Source organism: Amblyomma mixtum, chromosome 3 (assembly GCF_055824585.1).
Source record: "Amblyomma mixtum isolate Tamu chromosome 3, ASM5582458v1, whole genome shotgun sequence".
NCBI lineage: Eukaryota > Metazoa > Arthropoda > Arachnida > Ixodida > Ixodidae > Amblyomma > Amblyomma mixtum.
In genome coordinates this window covers 171,591,231-171,613,475 of record NC_143014.1, presented here as the reverse complement: position 1 = coordinate 171,613,475, position 22,245 = coordinate 171,591,231, and the positions used below count along the sequence as shown (strand labels likewise).

Genomic DNA, 22,245 nt, shown 5'->3' with positions numbered 1-22,245 from the left:
TCGGGTTTGGAGTGTATGCCCCACCGGTGCGAAAAGCGCACAGAGGCGCATCCCTGCTTTTGCCTTGCCTGTCAAACCACAGATTTACTGCTTCAGGAAGTGTTTAAATCTGTATACAGAGACTTTCTGCATTTGTGAGCACCTTGATCTGAAAAACGGCGCAGGTATGCTGTCTGTGCAAGTCCAGCATCGGCAGGGGTAGGGTCACGTGATCTGGGAAAGTTCAAGATTGCCGGATTAGAACGCGCTACTTGCGCTGATATGTTTGCGCGTAATAACGGCTGGATGTTTAGAGGCGTACCGCATTTCGCCCCAGACGCTAACAACGTGACGCTTGAAGGTATAGTGACATATACACAAATTATTCTGTCTTAAAATAGCGCTTGTCTCGCTCGTTTTTCTGGGCCCGACCACCCTGCTCTATTGCGTTCGGCGAACGAAGTAAGTGAAGTAAGCAGAGTGCCTTCTACACCTCTCAAAGGAATTAGTTGCGCGGCGTTCTACGTTGCTCTTTTGCTCCACGTCTTCGCCGGGAGACATGGACATTGTTTAAAGTCTGGTTCCATCAAAGGGAGGTCTCTAGTGATTCGAGCCGAGGTAGAGAGGGAAATAGAAGGAGAGAGAGAAAGCAGCTGGCTACCTGTTTTACACATCGTTTAATACGAAGGTGAGAAATCATTTTTAAAGGTCATTGTTTGCTCAGTTCATGTCCCAGACCTGAAACAAACGATTCCCACGCTCTGCCAATGTGCTCGTTGTTTTTGTGTAGCCTTGGAGCTGGGTGGCCAGCTCTGGACTGACTCGTGGTACGAGGGCATTGGGTTCCTTTTTTTTTCTTCCACCCTTTATGTAGTGCTACCAACTTTGTATTTTTCTCCGTCTCGGGTTTTAGAAAGCATGTTAATGATTCTAGCTAAAAAACACAGCGAAATTTTTTAAACGATAAAGAAATGCTCCGACCATCACTAAAAAGAAGAATAAAAAGTGGTTTGGTTTATGAGGGTCTACGTCCCAAAGCGGCTCAGGCTATGAGGGACGCCTGCACTGTAAACAAAAATATACCCAAAAGGGAGTAAAAATGGTAGCGGCCACCCTTTTTACTCCATTTGTGAGAACATTTACTCCATGAGTGGGGAGTAAAAAGGTCGACTGTCCTCCATTTTACTCCCATGAGGGAATAATGGAGTTAAAATGAGGACTTACCAGCATTTACTTCAGTCTAGAAAGGGAGTTAATTGTGCCAAATACTCCACCATTGCCGAAATGGAGTAAAAAAACACCATTTTGTGCAATCCGCCCCGCCACCTAGCGTCTCGTCTGCTTCTGGTCAGTCGTCTGATAATGGCGGTGAGTGAAGACCGCTTGGTTACCATCGTCGCTGGATCTCCGTTCACTTCTGCTTCTTCAGAGGCGCCTGCCGCGGTACAAGATATCGGCTTGTCGCCGTTTTCCGCTACAGTACGGTACATAATTGAATTGCTCCTGTGAAGCCTCCAGTGCTCTAACCATACCTAACTTTCCTTTGTTTGTGTCGCCACCCCGTTACAGCCCCCGCTTAGGCCTAATTCTCACAGGTTTTTTTCAGTGTGGCCCTCGCAATGTATTGCAGCAGATTATGTGTTTCATGAACATGGAACTGTGATAAAACATAGTGTCAACCCTGAGCTCTTGATTGAGCTCATGAGGCTACATTTTTCCTCAGTCATACCGAAAAGCCAAGCCTTAATGAAGTGAACATGGAAGCAAACACTGCCATTCCAAACTACCATCAGGGGTGTTTTCAACTTTTCTGCTCTGGTTTTTAGTCAAATATAGCGTGGTGCATGACCGTGAAAACTACCCAGTGACTCCTTCTAAGTTTTGAACTGTTGATTATAATGTTACATCCCTTTATCTACAAACACGGCCGACCAAACGAGCTCGTACAACAAAGGGAGACGACAAGCACACGACTCCTGCCGCCTACGCCGCCGCTGGGCTTGCAGACGGCGAATAGAATGCGGGACGCGGAGTTACGTTAGGGCAGCGCAGTTTCACAAGTTGGGTTGCCGGCGGCCCGCAGAGCTACTGTCCCTTTCCACCGCTGTCACTTAAAGAATGAGCCTGAATGAGGGTAAATAAACTATGAACATCACGCCATTTTCGGGCTCCATTTCTATAAGGGAGTAAAAATTTACTCCCTTTTCACTGGTTAATAACTCCCTTATATAAGGGAGTAAAGAAAAAACATCATATATATGGAAAAAACCTATACTTCGTCTCACAAGATGTTTGGAGCACTACGGAAGGTAGAGCTCTCTCGTCCAATCAGGACTGCAGAAACACAGAAAATAGTCCCTCGAATATTTGAGGAGTGTATGACTATTAACCAAAACAATAAGCATTGCAACTTAGAACATGGTTTGGACAGGTATATTTAAATGGTAGAGTGTTTCAATCACTGGTGATATTACCAGACAAAGCCCGTACGGACACAGCTCTGCGGAGGCCTGTTGCGAGGTAGTGATGCGTCGCCACTTTCCAACATGGCGTCGGTCGAGTCTGTTGTGTCTCCTGTGTGCTCTACACCGACAGTGCGCTGTTTCCCCAAGCAGGCGAAGCAGGTGGCTTTAAATGTTCTTGAAGCGCTTCGCGTCGAGTGCGGGGGCAGTTCGAGTACAAATGCGCTCATCAAGAGGAAGGCAAAACTCACGCAGGTGAGCGAGCGAACGCTTTACAAGTGGACAACGGAGACGTTGAAGGCGGGCCGAGTGTTGTCACCGAAGAAGCGTGCTGGCGGAAGAGGCCGCGACCGGACGAAGAAGCTGGACGATTTTGACCTGAGCGTGTTGCGAAGGGTGGTACACACCTTTTTCCAGAGAGGGGAAATTCCAACTATCGAGAAGGTGGTTGCGCATTTCGAAGAGGACGACACGCTACCGACCGTGTCAGCAGCTACAATGCAGAGGATGTTGAAGAAACTTGGCTTCCGATAAAAGAAGCGCTGTCGGAATGCGATGTTAATCGAAGCGACGCACATTGTGCAGTGTCGCCGCCGGTACCTGCGCCAGATAGCGGAGCTGCGACGCCAGGGTAGGCCTATTTTCTTCACCGACGAAACGTGGGTTAACGCCGGCCACACGCGAAGTCGAGTGTGGACTGACTGCACCATCCAATCTGCACACCAAGCTCATCGATCCGGACTGTCGACTAGTCTTAAAAACCCCAGTGGCAAAGGTGGCAGGCTTATTGTGACGCATTGCGGTAGTGAGCAAGGTTTTGTCGAAGGCGCAGCGGAAGTTTTCCGAGCGAAGAAAAACTCGGGCGATTACCACGAGGAAATGAACGGGGAACACTCGTCGAGCCTCTGGTTTGGCAATGCATCACGCAAGTGACTGTTGAGAAATGGAAGAATTACGTGCAGCATATTATCAGTGAGGAAGATGTGATGAGAAAACTGGACCACATCATCGACGATGTTGTTGACCAGGGACCGGCCATTGTTGTCAACCTGGAGGACGACACAACCAGCAGTGCTGAATTCAGTTGTGATGAGGACGATGAGATGATCGAGCCCGTTTAACGTGCGTTGACTTTCGCGCAGCACATAGGCTTGTTTTGCATTTCGCCACCATCGACACTCGGCTGCCTCGGCACGCTGGAGTAAATAAATTTATATGCACATGACACGATTACTGAAATTTACTGCGACGCGATAACAGAGGAACTGATGAGAACAGGTCGCGACAAAAAAAAAAAAAAGTGGGGCCAGTCCCTTTGGAACGGGCGTCCGCCTGTCCAAAAACAAACCAAGAATAAAAGGATATCAAGCGCCACCTGCTAGAGGGTGGAAGAAGCTAACTACTAGTACGCCTTCTTTCACATGGATGGAGCCACCTGTCAGTAATTGGAGGGGCGACAGGCGCGTAGGAACACACTAATGTAGTGCGCGCCATCCTTATTGGACGAGAGAGCTCTACCTTTCGTAGTGCTGCAAACATCTTGTGAGACAGAGATACTTTTGGGTGCATGTGCGTTAGAGGACAAGCCATTTACTCCCTTTTGGGTGTTTTTTTGCTAACAGTGTAGTGAAGGGGTTCAGAAATTTCGACCACCTGGAGTTCTTTAACGTGCACTGACATCGCACAGTACATGGACCTCTAGTATTTCACCTCCATCGAAATTCGATCGCCGTGGTTGGGATCGAACCTGCGTTTTTTTTTTTTGGCAAAAAATGGTTGCTTGCTTCGGATTCATATTCAGACTGCAGTCTCTACATTCTAGCTCGGGTGGTCTAGATCCCTTGCCAAATTGGTGGGGAGGTCTGGGAACCCCCGAGACTCCCCTGACTTTAAGTACTGGGCATGGGTATGGAGTTTGTGTATGTCTGTAGTTTTCAAGCATGACAGGCTAATCACCATGGCTTTCAGTTACTGTGTATTCGACTTCTTCCCCACTTAAACCGGTGGCACCACCGAGTCTGCTCGAGAAGGACATCTTAACCCGCGTACTGTCTGCTAAAGTGAGCAGACAACGGAGAATTCCAGTCAGGCATTTTTTTTGTGTGTGTGTGCGCGCGTGTGTGTGTGGGGGGGGGGGGGGGGCACTCGGACTGACAGCGTTGTTGTATCAGTATTTCCCCAGTTGTGACGTGCCACCGATACCCTAAACCGTCGAAAGCGGGAGCCAAGCTTTTTTGTGTGGAAGTTACGCGATAATAAATTATCTAAGACGCATTGATATGTGATACATCATGTTGCAGGGTTATTCACGCCTGACGCAGTGTGCACAGAGCGAAAAAAAAAATGCGATCCATAAATTTAATGTCGCTACTGTTTTAAGTCTGTGCATTTCTTCTCTGTTCTAACTTCACTGTTATTACGCGACTGTAAATCAAACGAGCGGTTTCTTAACGCCAGTAAAGCTGTATTTCGCGGGTGTATACCAACGGCGCCAGAGTCCTGCCTTTGGTATACTTCGCTGACACAGGGTGCGGTCAACGGTGGATGGATGGATGGATGGATGGAAGATAGGAGCGTCCCCTTTGAAACTTGGTGGTGGCAGTTGCCCCCATGCTCGGCATTTTTTCTTTATTTTTGTTTAAATGTGCTGTAAATTGTTATTAAAGTTCGCCATTTTCTTTCAATATGTTAAAGCGGATGCTTGGGCGGGTTGGTACGACATTTTCCTGAAAAACAGCGCGAACTTGGACGAGGACTAAAGGAAGACACATATAGACGGGCAATACGTTTTCCTACTCTTCTAGCCTTATGTCACCATTCTGCTTTTGAGCCACCAATCTTCCAATCGCTTTTTTGCTGACTTCCACCGCAGATTTATTTACATGGCCATTGTTATCTTTAAACCCTAGGGCCTCAGGAAGAGTGACTGTGCCTGCATCGACATCCGGGTGGATACTAACACATTTGAGTATGACGTATTCAGTAGTTTCTACTGATTTACCACACACAGCACATGTGTCATCTTCTTCGTTAAATTCCTTTTTGTAGCTGCGTGTTCTAAGACACCAAGGCGGCACGTAGCTCGCGCCCTCTGCGAACAGCAGCACGTACCTCGACGGAAGCCTCCTTGGAGCGCCGCAGCTTGTACTCGCGTTCCCGGCGCCGGCGCTCCTGGATCTTGTTATGGCAGGTGATGCCAATGGAGGCGCACATCCCCACCACCAGGGCCGAGAACACCACCAGGATCACCACCATGTGCTTCATGGAGAGCACGACGCCCACATTCGACCCTGCATGCAAAGGGGCTGGCGGTTACACCTGTGCGCGTATCTCGAGCATAGCGCGGCCATTCCAGGGACCACGCGCGAGCCGAGAGCATATGTGTGCCCTCTCGTTTGCCGGTAATCAGGCGGAAATATTGCACGCGCGTACCGCGGACGATAGAAGCCGTGGCAACAAACACATACATACTGCCATCGCTCGCCTTTCGCAACGTTGCCTTAGAAACCAACTCGCGTATGCGTATATATCACAGCGTACGCGTCGCTTGTGGTTAGAAACAATTTTGTTGATGCCTGGAAAGTAGTTCTGCACTTTTTCAACCTTAGCTGGCGGAGCCCTGCATCGACTTTATTCGCCGCTCATAGTTGGCAGCAAGTGACAGCGCGGCTACTGCGGGCGACTACTCGACTGACTGAATGAAACCGAGAAAGCACGAGGTATAGGTAGAAATTAGTCGTCTATAGAGTTCTCAACATATGGGCCAAGCGTGTTGGAAATGCGCGGTTCTTTTCTACAGTGATTCGGTGTCCTTCATTTTGTTTTTTGTTTTTCTCGAAGAATACAACATACCCGATTGCTAGTGCAAGAAGTAGGTCGATGCGATGCACGACGCGAAGCACCTTTTTACGTGATGAACCTTGTGTTGTGCCTTCTGATTTCTCTGCGCCACTTCATTCCGGAGAACGTGGAAAATTACTGGATAGTTAAATCATACAGTCACATTGAGTAAGGCAAATGGGATCTCTCTGTACTTTGGAACTTTGTCAAGCACGCAGCCCACCGCTTAACTGCTTTATTCTGCTTGATGAAATAGACGTTTGTGGCAGGATTCGTGGTCTCTCTCCACCGGTAATGTGCGCATGAATACACTCTTTTTTTCGCCCTTGGCTTTGGGATTGCTGCGCAAACGCATACATGACGTTTTCATCGAGCTTCAAACGAAATTTACGTTCACCCCGGTGAGCTGAATGTTTCATGTCACTCTGGTTCTTATTTTAAAATTTGCATTCAAGTGCGCGCCTTCTGCTTGACTAGCGTGGCTTTTCGTACAGTATTTGCTCTTTATGTATCGACCTGCAAGAAATCAGCTAATCTGGGAAATAACACGGTGTTGAAAAGACACTTGCTGAATATCGCGAAAGTGAAAATAGAGAAAAAAAACTACGCGTCGTACGCACTAGTACCCGAGTTCAATGCTGCTTTAAAAGTCGCGTTTGAGAGATTTAATGTCTCGCGGCTAAGGCTAAGAGGAACACCGTAGTGGAGGGCACTTAAACGGGCACTAGCTGACATCGCACAGCACACAGGCCTCTAGCATTTCGTCTCCATCGAAATGCGACCGCTGCGGCCGGGATCGAACCCGCGTCTTTCAGGTCAGCAACCAAGCACCATAACCAGAGCCACGGCGGCGACTAAACATTGCATTTAGTGGCTCGCTGTGAAGGCGACTAGCAGCCGCTGTTTTGTCTTTTTTGCGCGAAGAAAGGGCCGGCGCAGGTGATTGGCCTACGTTCAAGTTACGATCACACGCACACGGATCATCGAGTTTAACTTTTCATTCTGAGAGGACGATGGAACGCTTTGAACATTGCACTTTGCACCACGCGACCGAAGAGCATACCATGCGGATTAAGAGACATAAGCTAAATGATCAGATTTCGATGCAGAAATGTAATGCTCGCCGAGAAGCCGAGCCGTCGCCAAACTTTGTACCGCTTCACGACCGCTGCCGATTGCTTTCGCTTTTATGTGACCGCAGTAAACCTGCGGAAACTTATGGCGCTCCTTTCTTCTACCTCGGGCTTAACCAACCGCACAACAGTTTGCCGGCACGTCGCGAATTATGTTCAAAAATACGCGAGCGTGGCACGCGTAATGCAACATACCCAATTGCTAGTGCAAAAAGTAGGTCGATGTGATGCACGACGCGAATCATCTTTTTACGTGATGACCCTTGTGTTGTGCCTCCTGTTTTCTCTGCGCCACTTCATTCCGGAGAACGTGGAAAATTACTGGACAGTTAAATCATACAGTCACATTGACTAAGGCAAATGGGATCTCTCTGTACTTCGGAACTTTGTCAAGCGCGCAGCCCACCGCTTAACTGCTTTATTCTGCTTGATGAAATAGACGTTTGTGGCAGGATTCGAGGTCTCTCTCCACCGGTAATGTGCGCATGAATACACTCTTTTTTTCGCCCTTGGCTTTGGGATTGCCTTTTCACCCCCGAAGCTAGCGCCGCCGCATCTCCATGACGTCACGGCCTCACGCTTGTCTGTAACGGAACTATTCCGTGGATTTCGGAAAGGTACCACATCCAACGACAATATTTTCAGCTGTCTCCGGCCGCTGAAGCCACGTGAAAAGAGTGCCGATGTATAGTTTTCACGTTTGGAGCGCGAATAGAGGCCACACACAGCGAAAAGAACCCCGGATTGAACATTCTGCGACCTCGCCCCATCTTTCTGTTCAACACCCGGGACCTCGTGCTTATTTTTAGTCGTTGGTGTTGCAGCGACACGGAAATTCACTTCCCAGCTGACAGGAAGACTTGAAGGGGACCTGATGCCCGCGGTGCTCCGCCGCCCCGCCCATCGCTCGTGTCTTTTGATGCAACCCTTCGCTTGAGCGCGACGACAGGTTCTAGGCGGCTGGAAAGCGTGTATTTCTTGCGTCACTGCTTCTTCGGTGGAAGCCTAATTCCTCCGACTTTCGATGACGGTTGGAGTTGGGTTGCACAGAACATGCTGGCTCAGTGCATATGCATGCACGGTAGCTTGCGCATGTGCGTAATCTGCAACGCCTCAAATATACGCCATCACAGCTTGTACAGTCTGTTTCACGCCTAGAAGAAAACTCGGAGCACGTGGCCGCCGCGTTTTGCGAACCTCTGCCGCCAACTGCTGGCAAGAATCAGCGGGAAAGGAAAACACAAAGAGAAGGCACCCGTTAAAGTCGCTAAACATAAAGGTGGGAAAATCGAACTGAAGAAGAACGAAGCAGTAGCACTGTTAGAATAAGTAAAGAAGCAGACCTTGATAACGTTGTTTAGACAGCATGCCCTTCTCTTTCTGCGAATCAATGCATTTCAAATCATTTAGAACTAAATTTGGTTGTGACTCAGATAAAAGTTACAGCATTGTAAGTGGTAATATTCGAAGCTTGTGTAAATACTGGGAAGAATTGTTTGCTGAATCTGTAGCTGGCTTTATTGACGTCTTGGCAGTGACAGATATCAATGTTTTCCAGGCCTGCATTGATATGTTTCATTTTTAGGGCTTTTGGGCCCTTTTTGTTACAAGGAGCAGACGGCTTGTCGGAGGTAACATCTTTTTTTTTTTTTTTGGAACACAACTATGATGTTTTCTCTATAAGTACTTCTTTCGTGCATGCAGATTCTCTGATGGTTAAAGTTTGTAAGGGGCAATTTTCTGTACTTTTATTACCACTTTATCGACCGCCTTCCTGCAGCCTCTTACAGTTTCTTGTGGAGTTGCAAACAAAGTTGCTGCGTTAGAGTTCTGTGAACCAATTTTGTTTAATTGGGTATCTAACTATCCGCATTTTTATGCCCTGCTAAATCCTGTGATTACCTAATGTCTAACATCCTTGGGCAAACATTTTTAATATTGGAAGAATTGTACGGTACTGTTATGAAAATATTGAAGGTGATGGTCCATTCTTCCAATGTGCAGCAAAATATTTCTTTTGAAGTTTTTCCATCGCTGGCGTGAAGCATTAAAGACTGCCATAGAAAATCAATGGGGAACTCTTTTTAAGACCGCAAGAACGTTAACGGCATAAAAATGCAAGCCTATTGACGGGAGATCTGAGGGTATATTGATTGTTATAGTGAAGAGTTACAATATATGCAACAATTGCGTTCATAAATTCTTTCCCGTTTATAGACGCTTTTGTCCAGAATCGTTGGCTATCATCTATGTTGTCCTCTTATGGCCTGGAAATATAATTGGAGATCCTGGTGGAGTGGAATTTGTTTATAATCAATTTGTGCCGTGTTGCTGAAAGCATATAGTTGTTTGAACTTCTAAGTGTTCTCTAAGGCCATGTAATATTTTACAAATACTGGCTACTTCGTAGTATTTCGCCTTGTTGTACCGAGCTCGTCTGGTTCCTTACTCCATTAGCTGGAATGGTTTCAGGGCAGCGCAGCTACCGAGATCAGTCCAAACTCGATTATATAATAGTTTCCTCTAATTGGGCAAACTTAACCAATGAATCTTCGGCGGGAAAGGTGCATGAATGGTTGTATACGCAACCAAAAAAATTTGGATTACTTTGCCATCAGCTTTTAACTAAACCAATCGGAAAATATTATTGCTGGATCAACGCGGAAATTCTTACTGCAATTTCGTAACGAGATACTTCGTGGCGAAGGTGCAAAAGTAGTTTGAAAGAGAAAGCACTGCGATTAGAGTACAATTATGTAAAAAAAAAAAGGGTTGTCGCTCTCCTTCGTGGTGCCAAACGCCACTACTTTTCCCGTAAATTACACCAATCTTCGAATAATGCAAGAAAAACGTGGTCTTTGGTAAATTATCTAAAAAATTGTGAGTTCAAGTGAGCCACGGGTTACTGGAACTCACTCTTGCCTCGATAGCAGTGGCAGATTCTTTCAACAGACACATTACAAGAGCATTTCAGAATGCTTTTCCACCTTCCACAAACGTGCGTTAGCTAATACCAGTCTGCTGCATGCAGCTTTTCTTATAGAATATCGGGGTGTTAATTTGGAGTCATTATTTTTAGTTTTTGTCCGAACAAGCCTCCTGGATATAATGGAATATCATTGCACACCCTCCAAAAAACATTTAATGCGTTGTCGGACATTATTCTTTCCATATTGAATGGTTTCTTGGAGGGGGACAGATTTTTTTGAACGCCTAAAAACTGCGGTTCTTTTGTCACTGCACAAGTCCGGAAAGACAGATGAAATCAAAAATTGCCGCCCAATTTCTATCTTACCTGTATTCGCCCAGGTGTCAGAGGAATTTCGTTTAATGAGACAGCATTAAAAGCCTCATCGAAGAAAAAACCCGGCGGCATGGGGTGGTCATAAAAATCGCTCATTATCGTCAAGGAGATGTGATGTCAAAGGAATAGAACTATCTTTAAAAGCCTTACAGCCGCAAGTGAGATTAGAACTCGCGGCGACGCTAACAGATCAGTTTCGCTGGCAGATGTCATGCGTTATGTTGCAAATCAAAAGCGCACAAACCAATACAATAGAGAATACGTTCCCGCGGGTTAAACTGCCAGCCTCTTGCGCTGTGCTTTGGATGCCATCGTCTTGATCAACTTCCATCCGTGTGCAAGTCAGTCCAAAAGCAAGAGAATGCGCACACTTGGACGTGCGGGCTGTTTGAACGCGTGACCGGTTTAGCAGCAACAACAACAACAAAAAAAAAAAGCGCTTGGAACGAGCATGCCTCAAATCACACGGAACAGCGGGAGATTTAAATCAAGAACTTCAACCGTCATCGGTGTGAATGAATTCGGTAAAAAAATACTAATGCTATCACATTGTCAACAGGTAATGGTAATTAAGCGGCCTTTTAACTTCCTTTACTATGCCTTTTTTTTAGTAACTTTTGTATCCTGACTAATTGTCAGTTTAGCTTTATTTGCGGGTGTGGTATTGGTGCGCTGGTTGTGGAATTTTCGCATCAACTCTTCTCAGTGTTTTTTTTTAAATCTTTTAGCTATATTCTTAAATGTAGCGAAAACGTTTTTCGCGCTGAATCATCAAGTCTAGTTGCGCAAACTTTATTCTTTGGGTTTTCGTGGGCCTTTTCGCAACATTCTCAGAAACTGCTAGAGCAATCAAGTTGCCCTTAAATCACGCCGTGCCCTCAATGCAGGCATGCCTAAGGGTTCAGTTCTGTCGCCACTGTTGTTTAAGTTTTTTGTTAACGACTTCCCTTCGGAAATTTCTCAGTGTTCAATGTTCAGATGTGTTGAGGATGGGTTACTGGCAAACCATCTTTAATTGCAAAAAGGCCATGGTAATGTTGCGAAATGATATCATTTCGCTACATTACAATGCAGTGCGTTGGCTCACTGATAATGGAGTTGTCAGTGCTCAAAAAGCTCAACTTGTCTATTTTCGATCTCCGCTAATACTTAATATTCCCATCTACTTGCATAAATCAGATTCTATTTCATGCAAATGCTCGCCTACTGAATATGTGGACTTTGTTAACTATTTTGGCATATTTTTCAATAGTAACTTTTCCTTGCAACACTACTTATGCTATGTTTAAGACCGAGGTTAGTAGCTTGGTTGTTACTTAATATCAAAAGTTATGTGCCGCCATCTGCAAAGAAAATAATTGTGCATGTTTTGGATTAAAGTGCATTATGGTATGGCGTTACTGTCTTTGTCTTCTGTTGGAATCGTTGGAGAGGTAGGACAGACAGCATTATGAAAAATGTTCTAAAAAAAAAAAACGTCTACAGTCCTCCAATATTACCGAATGCTAATTTCTTCCGGGAGGATTCCACAATGAAATGAGAATATACTGCCACGCGGCAGTTAAGGAGGCACGTGCGTTATGTTGGTCCGCGTTCGGCCTAACGGTACGATGGGGCCAGACGCTGTTCCTATCCGAATACTTTCAACACATCGCCGGATGCTGTCTTAACGGTGAAGCTACAGTTAACATTCAGATAATTGTTTGTGTGTGTCGTTAGCTTTTGTACTTTTAAGTTCTTTTTGTATTTTTTAATAAGTGCGCCTGTTTCTGTCATGTTCTTCTCTTATTGTTATTTTTGCCCTTGTTCATATGCTCATGGATCACTGTGTGCGCATATCAGTCACCATGTTGTGTGCATGGTGTATGTATTGTGTTTGTTGGTGAAATGTACGCTGTATGTATGTATGTATGCATGGTGCATGGTGTCCTGCTCTTTTTTGGAGAGCATACAAATTAGTTATTATTGCATTCCACCAACTGCAAATGACACGGCGGCTTTGCTGACCATGTTTCTTGCAAGGAACTGGCGACCTGCCTATCCACTTTTCGCCCTGCCTGTTCGCATCAGCCCGTTTATGCAGCTGCGCGTTTAGCTCGCTTGCGCCAGAAGAGTGGGCGCGTGAGATCGCAGTAAAGGCTGCAGGAGGAAGGCGGTATTGATGGAACGCGATTTCACTTTTAAAGTGCGCCCGCCGAGGCAGCACGGCGTCGTTTATGCGACGACGCAGACTTGGACGAGATAATAGACGGGGCGCCTCTGCAGCCGCGCAGCAACGCCCGCGGTGCCCGGGCCACGCTTGCGTCGGCGCGGCCGTTGTCGCGCGGTCCCCTGCGCGACGCTCAAACGAGGTCGCGAACCGCTCGCTTTGTAGAAAACCCGGCGGGGGCGCGATAAGGCGGCGCTTCCCCCCTTGTTGCTCTCCGTCGTTCGGCGAGAAAGTACCTAAAAGCGCCTCCTCAATGCGGATTCAATTCCCGCAGCTTCTCGTCGTAGCGTTCCGCCGGCGACACTGGCTGCCGGCAATGGTAGCAACGTGCTCGACGATGGCCTTTCGCGAGCGCCCGCGTCGATTTTTCCTAATGACCAGGAACATTTCTCCCCGCCGGCTTCTTGCTTCTTCGCCGCTGCCGGCCCGCGCGTGAAACCTCCGGCCGGGCGCTCGTCCTTGCTGCTGCTGTTTTGTCTCGGCCGCCGGCAGCGCAGGAGCACGCGGCAGGCTTCTCCTTGGCGCCGCCGTATCGCCCCCTCCCCCCACCCGGCACGCCCTTTGCTGCGGGCGGTATCTCCCCGGTCTGCGCGCTCTCCGGCATCTGTCTGCGCGCGGCGGCGGCGAAGAAGCAGGGCTGCCCTCATCAAGGGTCGCTCATCAGCGGCGCGCTCTGCGGGCGAGCGCCGGGGCCAGAACCGCCTTGGGGCCGAGAAAGGGAGGCGCGTATCGCCTTGCCGCCCACGACGAGATTCGTTTCTCGTTTTGCGCCACCCTTCGTGTCTTTGGTGCACTATATTGGTTAATCCCCTTTCCATTTTTACGGCCCTGGCCGTGCTTTCCCGGATTCGTACAAAGAGCGGGCACGAATGAATAGAGGCGCCTATTTGACATGGTCCGACTGTACGCCTCTCCATTCAGATGCGGACAAGAGTGAAGGAAAATGAATATATATGAAACTTTGGAGGCGCTCACAGAGCGTCGTGCATAGCGGAACCGCGTAGGGCGTTCTCACTCTGTTCGCAAATACGTGGCTCGGAAAACTTTCGTGAACAGTCGCCAGCTCTGGCTTGTGGAAACTTTCCGCATCGTGACTTCCTTTCTTTGGTGCACAGACTCTGCGTATATGTTTTCGCGCCTTTTCTCTCGCCGCGAAATTGCCTCTTTTGCTGGTGCATTTTTACTGCGTTTCTTCCATTTCGATGAAGCTGGATTCACATTTGCCAGATGAATGTGCTCTTTCACTGTACTGTATTTTAGAGGAAAATGGGGCCTTTGTGTGACGTCATGCGTGAAGCCGGCCCCATCCAATGACGACTGCAGCTGCTCCGTATCTGCAGTTATCACGCGAAATACTTGACGGAGGCCATTAGTTTTGGTGTGCGTATTACCCTATGAACAGGGGGTGTATGACCTACACATCTGTATATGCCATGGCTTTATCCCTCGTGTGCAGTATGTGTGATGTTAGCAGGCTGGTCTAGCGCGCTGCGGGGCGAATTAAGTGAAATCTTAATGCAGCGGCTTTATTGGAGGCCCGGCCTTTGCGCCTTTGTCGCTCGTAAGGATATGGCGCGGCACTTAAGCGCAACAACTGTGAATGAAAACAAGTACCTTCTTTAAAACTTGGCACCTTTTGTTACGCCGAGCACAGCTGGCGAGCACTCAACGCGGACCTGCTCGAGTCTGTACCGTCTTCCCCCAAATTAACCAGGCAGCCGCGACCATATATATATATATATATATATATATATATATATATATATATATATATATATATATATATATATATATATATATATATATATATATATATATATATTACAAATACAATATTTTCCACGAGCCAACACCAAAAAATAAAAAAAAAATCCCGTGTTCCTAGGTTTCTATGGCCGTTGGCTTCTCTGATATGTATAACGAGACCCTCATTCCCTTCCCTTACCTGACACACACACACACACGCACACGCACATGCACACATCGGGTGTTTGTCGTAACTTGAACCAAGGATTAAAAAAGTGGTGCACCGGAGCTGGGTGAAACCAAATGCATATTGTTTCCCGTCATGTGGCGCTCCTCAGAGTGTTTTTTAAATCCCGCTTAATTTTTGATTAACTTAGATTAATTATATGAAAATTTTTATATTCAGTTTAGAGTCACTTGCGTTTCGTTGAGTTGTAGTGGGGGTTACGAAACAACCGATCCAGTTTTTTTGTAAACACATATATTTAGGTGGTCCTTTTTTCCAACATTTAAAGAAATCACGCGAAATATGAAAAAAAAAACAAAAGAACTCGTGATTGCGCTCTTGCGCTACCGCAGTGTAGCGCTGCCAAGTGTGTCCTGAGTGAGCGAAGCGTGCGAGCTCGCCGTCCCGAAGTGAGCGGCCGACGCTGCTCTCAGCATAGTCTTGAGAGTCCGTCAGTGCATTCTTCCTGAACACGAAAAGCGCACCGAGATCTGCGATAAGTGATAGGCAGGCCATCGACAGCCAATTCAGACGGGGCTTCTATTTGCATAGACAAAACAAAGGAATGGAAAGTAGTGAAGCAGGCTACCTATTTCAAGGTAGCCTCCGTTTTTTGTATTTTTATCATTTAGCAGCCCTTCGAATTGAGCGGCGGCCGCTCACTTGGGCACGGTCTGCGCACACGCTTCGTTCGTTAAAAATACGGTTGGGAGCGCTGGAATATAGCAACGCATGAGTGCAGTCATGTGTTTTTTTTTTTCGTACTTCGCGGTCTTCCTTTAAATGCCGGGAAAAAATGTCCACGTAGGAGATACCTTGCTGCAAAAACTGCATTGGTTCTTTCTTAACTCCCTGTACAGCTTAAGGCAACCCATGTGACCCTAAGGTGAATAACAGAAAATTTGCATAAATAATCTTAGCTAAGTTGCTTATTAAGCGGAATTTAAAAATTACTCTGAGGAGCGCTACATGACGCGAAACAATGTGATTGGTTTCGCTCAGCTCCGGTGAGTCACTTTTTCAAAATCCTTGGTTCGTGTTACGTCAAACACTACACGCGCACGCGCGCACTCATAAACACACGCTGCAAGTTCATCACATTAGGAGAGGAGTCGTGGGCTCCGACAATGGATGCCAACATCTCCACAAATCACACCTAAATAAAAATAATGTTCTTCGCACCGCTGTGACGCAATACTTTGGGCAGCCATAATTAAAAAAGTGGAAGATAAATCGAAATTGCTTAATTTAAGAACAGTCAGAAGATCTCCTTCCTGTAATGAATCCAGCCTAGGGATCTCGAAAGCAAGAAACGTACACCACCCTTTCGCTGTTTCGCACTAACCTTTAGATGTATCTCCATATGTACACATGCTCTGCTGAGTCTTACGCAACTTTTGTTATTTATTTTAAGCCGCTGCGGTGGTTCAGCAGCTTCGGCGTTCGGCTGTTGTTTCCAAAGTCGCGGGTTCGATCCCGGTCACGGCGGCCGTATTTCGATGGAGTCGAAATACAAAAACGCCTGTATGCTGAGCGATGTCAGTGCACGTTAAAGAACCCCGGGTGGCCTAACTTAAAAGCCCTCGACGTAGCCCTAGTGTCGCTTCGGGACGCTAAAACCCACAATTCACACAATTCACAATTTACTTATCTGATACAAGGATGTATTGATTACGCTTAATAAGAGGTGGCGCCCCGGTCACCTTTTTTTTTTTTTTTTCTCAGTATTCGTCCGAGGTGTTACACGGATTTGAAAGCGATATAGGCCGGTCCGCCGTGACAGAAACTGAATCTATCTGTCAGTCGCCCATATATTTCATACAAGGCGCACTGCTCGCGCTATCCATCATTGCATCTTCTTTGCCGACTTGGCATCTGCATGCGTTCCTCGCCCTCTCGAAATGCCTTTTTCGCCAGGTGGTTCGCACAGTGAGTCAAGCGTGTCATGCATGCGTCGCGTAGATGCTCACCGACGTGGCAGATTGACGACTCCTCGTCGTAACGATACTTGCAGTTGAACTGCCCGTTACACTTGAGTTTCACGTCGATGCACCAGCCGTCGTCACAGCTGAACTCTGTGTCCGGGTCGCAGCTCTCTGCGCACAACAAAAAATCGCCGTTAGTGTTGCGCATATCACGCACGGTACACCGTACCGAGCGAAACTGTTAAAACTGGCGAAGAGCTGTGTCGAAAATGTAGGGGAATAGGCGCTGCGTGACGGTCTGCTGCTCTGTTTCTGAACAGCCTCTCGTCGCGTTCTGCGACGTCCTGGTAATTGCGGAAACACATTCAAGCTCTCAGTTGAATGTCAGCACGACTCTGTCAAGTGTCCGTCGAAAGTTGACAAATTTTTCTGTACGCACTTAAGTATGCTGCTTTGCGCAATGACCACTGCTGCGCCTGCATGCCTTCCGCTAACGCTTGCTGCGAGAGGGCGCAGCTGTTCAATCATTTACTTCAATACTTCAATATGCTCAAGGCAGTTGTGGCAGGTTGAATTATCGCACGTGTGCTCCAAGCCTGCGCGCACCTCACTCTGACTTCGGGCAGACAATTGCGAAGGAGACACGCGATTGCAACTGTACAAAAATCGAATCTACTGCACGCGCACTGCATAATTAGGAGAGAGCTTTTGTCTTGCGGCTCGCTCCTTAAAGAATAGCTTTCCAATTTCGCAACAGTGTTAGTGGCATATTTCGTGGCTTCTTTTTTCATCATTTCGTTGAGAGCCGCGTTCGGCGACAGTATGTGGCGTTCTTGCTCATGCGCCGTAGCAAAGGCTATGCAAGATGGCGCGAGTGCCGCAACGCGGCGTCCACAGGGTGCTTACCCAATGGTCACCGTCATCGGCATAAAATTTCGATTGTCGGCATGTCAGTCAAGCGATAGTGCAACAGCGTAGCCTCGGCAAAGGCTAATGGTGTCGCCATAAACAAAAGAGCAACAACGTTCTGATCTCCTTCGCGACGGCGGCAGCGCTTGAAGGAAAGACACAGGTCAGTGATGTCGTTCCTTCTGTTCGTGTGCCTTTGTACTCTCATTTTATTGGAAACGTGGCGAAACACTTCGTTTCTTTCCGCGAAAATTCCAGCAAACCAACGGAGCAGTATTGGAACCATCTGTCACGGGCCATAGACTGACCCGGCTAAAGAACCAGTACTTTTGTCGAAGCAAAATTCAGCTCTGTTGTTAAGAGACTCCAGGCTCCCATTAAGCAATCTCGGGTCCAAATTAGACTGCAGCTCTCTCCATGTCATATACGACACGATCAAATACAGCTCATTTTAGACACAGAAAACCCTTCATTTTTTTTTCTTCCGAAATTGGTGTCCCACGGTGCGAGATTTTAGGTTAACAACTAAGATATGAAAAGATAATAAAGATAATAAGATAATTAAGAAAAATGATAATAAAATGTCTGCATTGGTTGCATAATTGAAAGCCGTTGGAGTATGGGTAAAGAAAAAGAGACGTACAAGGCGTTAATGAGAAATATGGAGCATGTGGTTGCACACATCACGCGAGACGTTCGTTTGCAAAGATGCCTGTGTTTGAGAGCGGAAACCACTTTCTGGTCATGTCGTTACAAGAAATGAACCCTTATCTGCACTGCTGGGCTGTATGTAGTGTCGTAATCGGCCAAATTCCGAGAACAAAACATAGCCGGATGCCGTCAGCCGGGTCGCGATGGCGCAGGCGCCGATGCGTCCGACGCCGCGGAGGGCTGCCCGCGCCAGCGTCTACCAATGGCCGGAGTGAGCGATTACCAGGCCGGACGGCTCCCCGAGTGAAGCCAAGTTAGAAAATTACGCGCGGGTTCCGCTGACACGCTCTCGGCGGCCCCGACGGCGTGTCTGCGCTCGTTTGAGGCGTCCCAATTACGCCCACTACAGAGAATGCGGCCCTGGGTTGATAAAAACGAGCGGCGCCGTAGGCAAATTTACAAGCCAGCGCGTTTAATAACGCGCGACAGCGCAACCAGGCGCGCGCGGCGGCGCGAATTAAATAAGGCGCAGAAACAAACCCTCCCCTTCTCCTCCCAGGCTGCGAGGGAAACCGAAACCCGGTAGAGCAAGCAAGAATCCCCCGCGCGAAGCCTGCGCGCCAGACCGTCGAGCGATGCTCCAGAGTAGCTGGCCATTTAATGGCCGGGCCTCGTGGTGGGCCGCCAAAATGCCTTTTTCTTTCGCTTGCTTGCCGCGCGTGCGCACGCCCGCGGCCCGGTCGCTGCTGCGCTTCTGCGTCGGTTCAATTTATTCGCGAACGCTGCCGGGGCTGGGAATGACCCTCCGCCGCGGCGAACGTTACAGCCGGCCTTGGGTGCTTGCTTCTCCTCGCCCTGTTGCCGGCTGCCCAGCGCCGGGCGCGCACATGCAAATGAAAGGAACTTCTCCGCTGCCTCATCGGGAGCAGCGTTGTTTATGTACGCCGCGTGTTCACCTAATGGTGCGCCTCGCCGGAGGCTCCGTCACGTCGGCTGGCGCGCGAATGGGCACGTACACGATGCGCCGCCCTCACCTCCGCTGGAGACCTCTCTGAAGGCAGTGAAGAGGATGGAGAAGTTCCCGCCCTTGAGGGCGCCGTGCTCGGCGTAGTAGCGCACCTTGACGTGGTTGGACTTAGACTGGGTGGGCTCCGCCATTGTGCCACAGAAGTGGCTCAATGACTCGTGCTGAGGCTCCTCTGCGAGGATGTCCACGAAATTGGAGCGGCAATTGTTTGGGTCCGCTAGCTTGTACTCGAGGAATGTCAGGTACATCTGCACAGAAGGAGGGAAGGGTCGTCACTCACACTGCAGGCCTCTGCGTGGACAGCTCAGAACTTCGCTGGCTCACGAGATTCTTATAGCTTATCCAAGCCGGAACAAAGAAACTGCATGATAGCGTTCAGCCGTGCCTTTCACATTATTGCGCGTCGTCGGTCCGTGTTGTCATATGCTAGTACAGTAAAATGAGATGACTTGTTAGCTGCTTGTCACTGGAGCGTAAGTGGAATGAAAGACAAAAAATAAAACATATCGAATTTGTTCCGTGAAAAGCGCATGTCCTGCAGCATCCGCGTAAGCAGCTTTCTCAGGGTGCATATTCCCTAAAGAGCACCTAGCGGCCCCGACACGAAGCTCGCTCGTTGTTTCCAAATGGCCGAGCTGTTGTTTCGTAAACAGCTAATCGTCCGAGCAGGATACCGCAGCTGTCCTGAAGGAAGTTTCCTGTGATCACGACGCCCGGGAATCGTAAAGTTGTATTTCTGCACGCAGCATATTTTAGTTTTCACAGAAGGTGAATGTAAAAAAATCCGTTTCTGACGGGAAACAGGCACGGGCCCTGCTTGTATGTCACCAAGACATCTACATGTAAAATGGCAAAATGAGAGCTTTGTAGTACGGACACTTGGCTTTCGATTGTTACAGGTAGTGAGCACCCATGGTATAGTAAAAAACCGCACAGAATGGCAGTTCCTGAAGCATGGTAATGGTTGCAAACTTATCTTGACAAACTCAAGGCAAACTGATGGCAACCCTTAGTTTGGGATTGGTCAAGAAGTATAATTACTTTTTATGTCTTCCTACTACCCCGAATGACGAGAGCAGTGGTACAGAACGCACTTTCTTTCTCGACTTATTCTTTTTCTGCCCTTTTCGTGAGATTAACTCGCTGAATTTAAAGCGCATGAATCTTCTGCCAAAGCCGCCAAGAGCGGTACTTGCTTGGTGAAAGTTCTGTAGAGCTGGAGGCGGTGAAACTGCAAATGCTTGAAAAGTGCAGCAGATAGTAAAAAAAAATTAACTGAAACAACAAAGAAAACACAGGAAAGGTGCTGAGAATATAACTGACCAATCTTCGGCAAGACTTGGAAGAGCTTGAATGACGCGGGGAAAAGAGATTTGTTTTTTCAATTAGCTTATAAGCCGCTCTGCATTTCTGTGATGGTCCTACTCGGCATACTACTTTTAGAGCGACAGCTGCTAAAAGCCAGTTCCCTGTGTTTTGCGTCGTAGTGGTTATAGTAGTAGTAGTAGAAGTCGGCGTAACCGGAAGGTGGTAACCACGACGAAGGAGGAGGAGGAGAGTATGGAGATAGTGGAGGGATGCACAACCGGAGGGTCGCTGCCACGGGAAAACCACCCAGTGTGTGTGTGTGGGGGGGGGGGGGGGGGGGGTTTACCGTGGGGAAGGAGGAGGATGGTGTAGCGACAGCGGAGGAATGCGTAACCAGAATGCGTGGTTGCCGTGGAAGACGGCACAGTATTGCGAGAGCGGATGAATGCGGCACGCTCCGTCTGCGTTGGCTGCTGCGGTGTAAGCTTGTCGGCATCAGGATTCAACACACTGGATAACTGAAATGACAGCACAACTCAGGTCGGCGCGTACCTTCCAGGATGGCTTCACCCGAATGCTCCAGGTGCACTCCAGGGGGAGCTTGTTTTGGCGGGAGTGTTCCAGCTGGGATGGCTTGATGTCTTCCGAGCCGATGATACCGTGGCTGCCTTCGACGTGGAACAGGCACTCTGAGTAAACGAAAAGGCGGGCTTTAGGCACAGGAGAATCACGTGCTTCGCGCTTTAAAATGTCTTGTCTCACTGTCTTCGAAAGGTATGCTTTTAGCTTGAAGGGCGTGGAAAAGCTGTAGAGTTTAGAGAAGGCCAGTGCCATTCAAGTCGGTAAGGCTGTGGAAAAATTCTAGCGAGAATAAATTCGCAAACAGGACTTCGAAAGAGACGAATAATGTTTGATTAGAGCGTATGTTTTTGTTCATGCAACATTTTGGTGGCTATTTAGTGCTCTGCACACTACATATTTAGAGGCTAAGTAAAAGGAAAAAGCTAGACGCGTAAAGAAGTACACATAGCATCTTACTGTGCTTTGAACAATTTACTCGCTTTTACTGAATACGTCTTGCTAGTTTTCTCGGTTGCTGCGCTCTCTCTGATCGTTCATTGACTAAACAGGCCATTTTAGCGCATGCTTTTGTTTTTTCATAACCTGTCGGCTGCTTAATAAATCGATGTTTGGGAGGGCAATCACTGGCAATGGAACGGCAAAATCAATGGGGCACTAAGTTCCACTACCACACTGCGAGGGACGCGATGTGTACTCGTTACATGCTTCATAGCTTCCCTGATTAAAGGCTGCGACTTCAGTGAATTGCCAGCTATGTTTACCGCTTGCGTGCCTGACTTGCTACAAAATACGCACTACCCATTCTAAACAAATAAAACTGAGGCTGCGGCATGGCTTGAAGGAGCGCACTAGCGCCGCTTTGTTTTATCCCCGGCCTGTGGTGGTTGTCAGTTCCTCTCCCCATTCATGCTTGATAGCAACCACTCGCTTCCCTAAGTCCTACC

General features: G+C 47.9%; 1 protein-coding gene across 1 annotated transcript in view; it reads right to left on the bottom strand.

Moving 5' to 3' along the window:
* The window catches only part of LOC149352703 (neuropilin and tolloid-like protein 1), a 273,532-nt gene that overhangs the window by 11,694 nt on the left and 239,593 nt on the right, over positions 1-22,245 (bottom strand). The window contains exons 5-8 of the mRNA XM_089581925.1: positions 21,272-21,408; positions 19,419-19,659; positions 16,870-16,995; positions 5,553-5,731 (exon numbers count right to left, since the gene is read on the bottom strand). Coding sequence (XP_089438051.1) covers positions 5,553-5,731; positions 16,870-16,995; positions 19,419-19,659; positions 21,272-21,408 — 683 coding nt within the window. The remainder of the gene's footprint in view (positions 1-5,552; positions 5,732-16,869; positions 16,996-19,418; positions 19,660-21,271; positions 21,409-22,245) is intronic.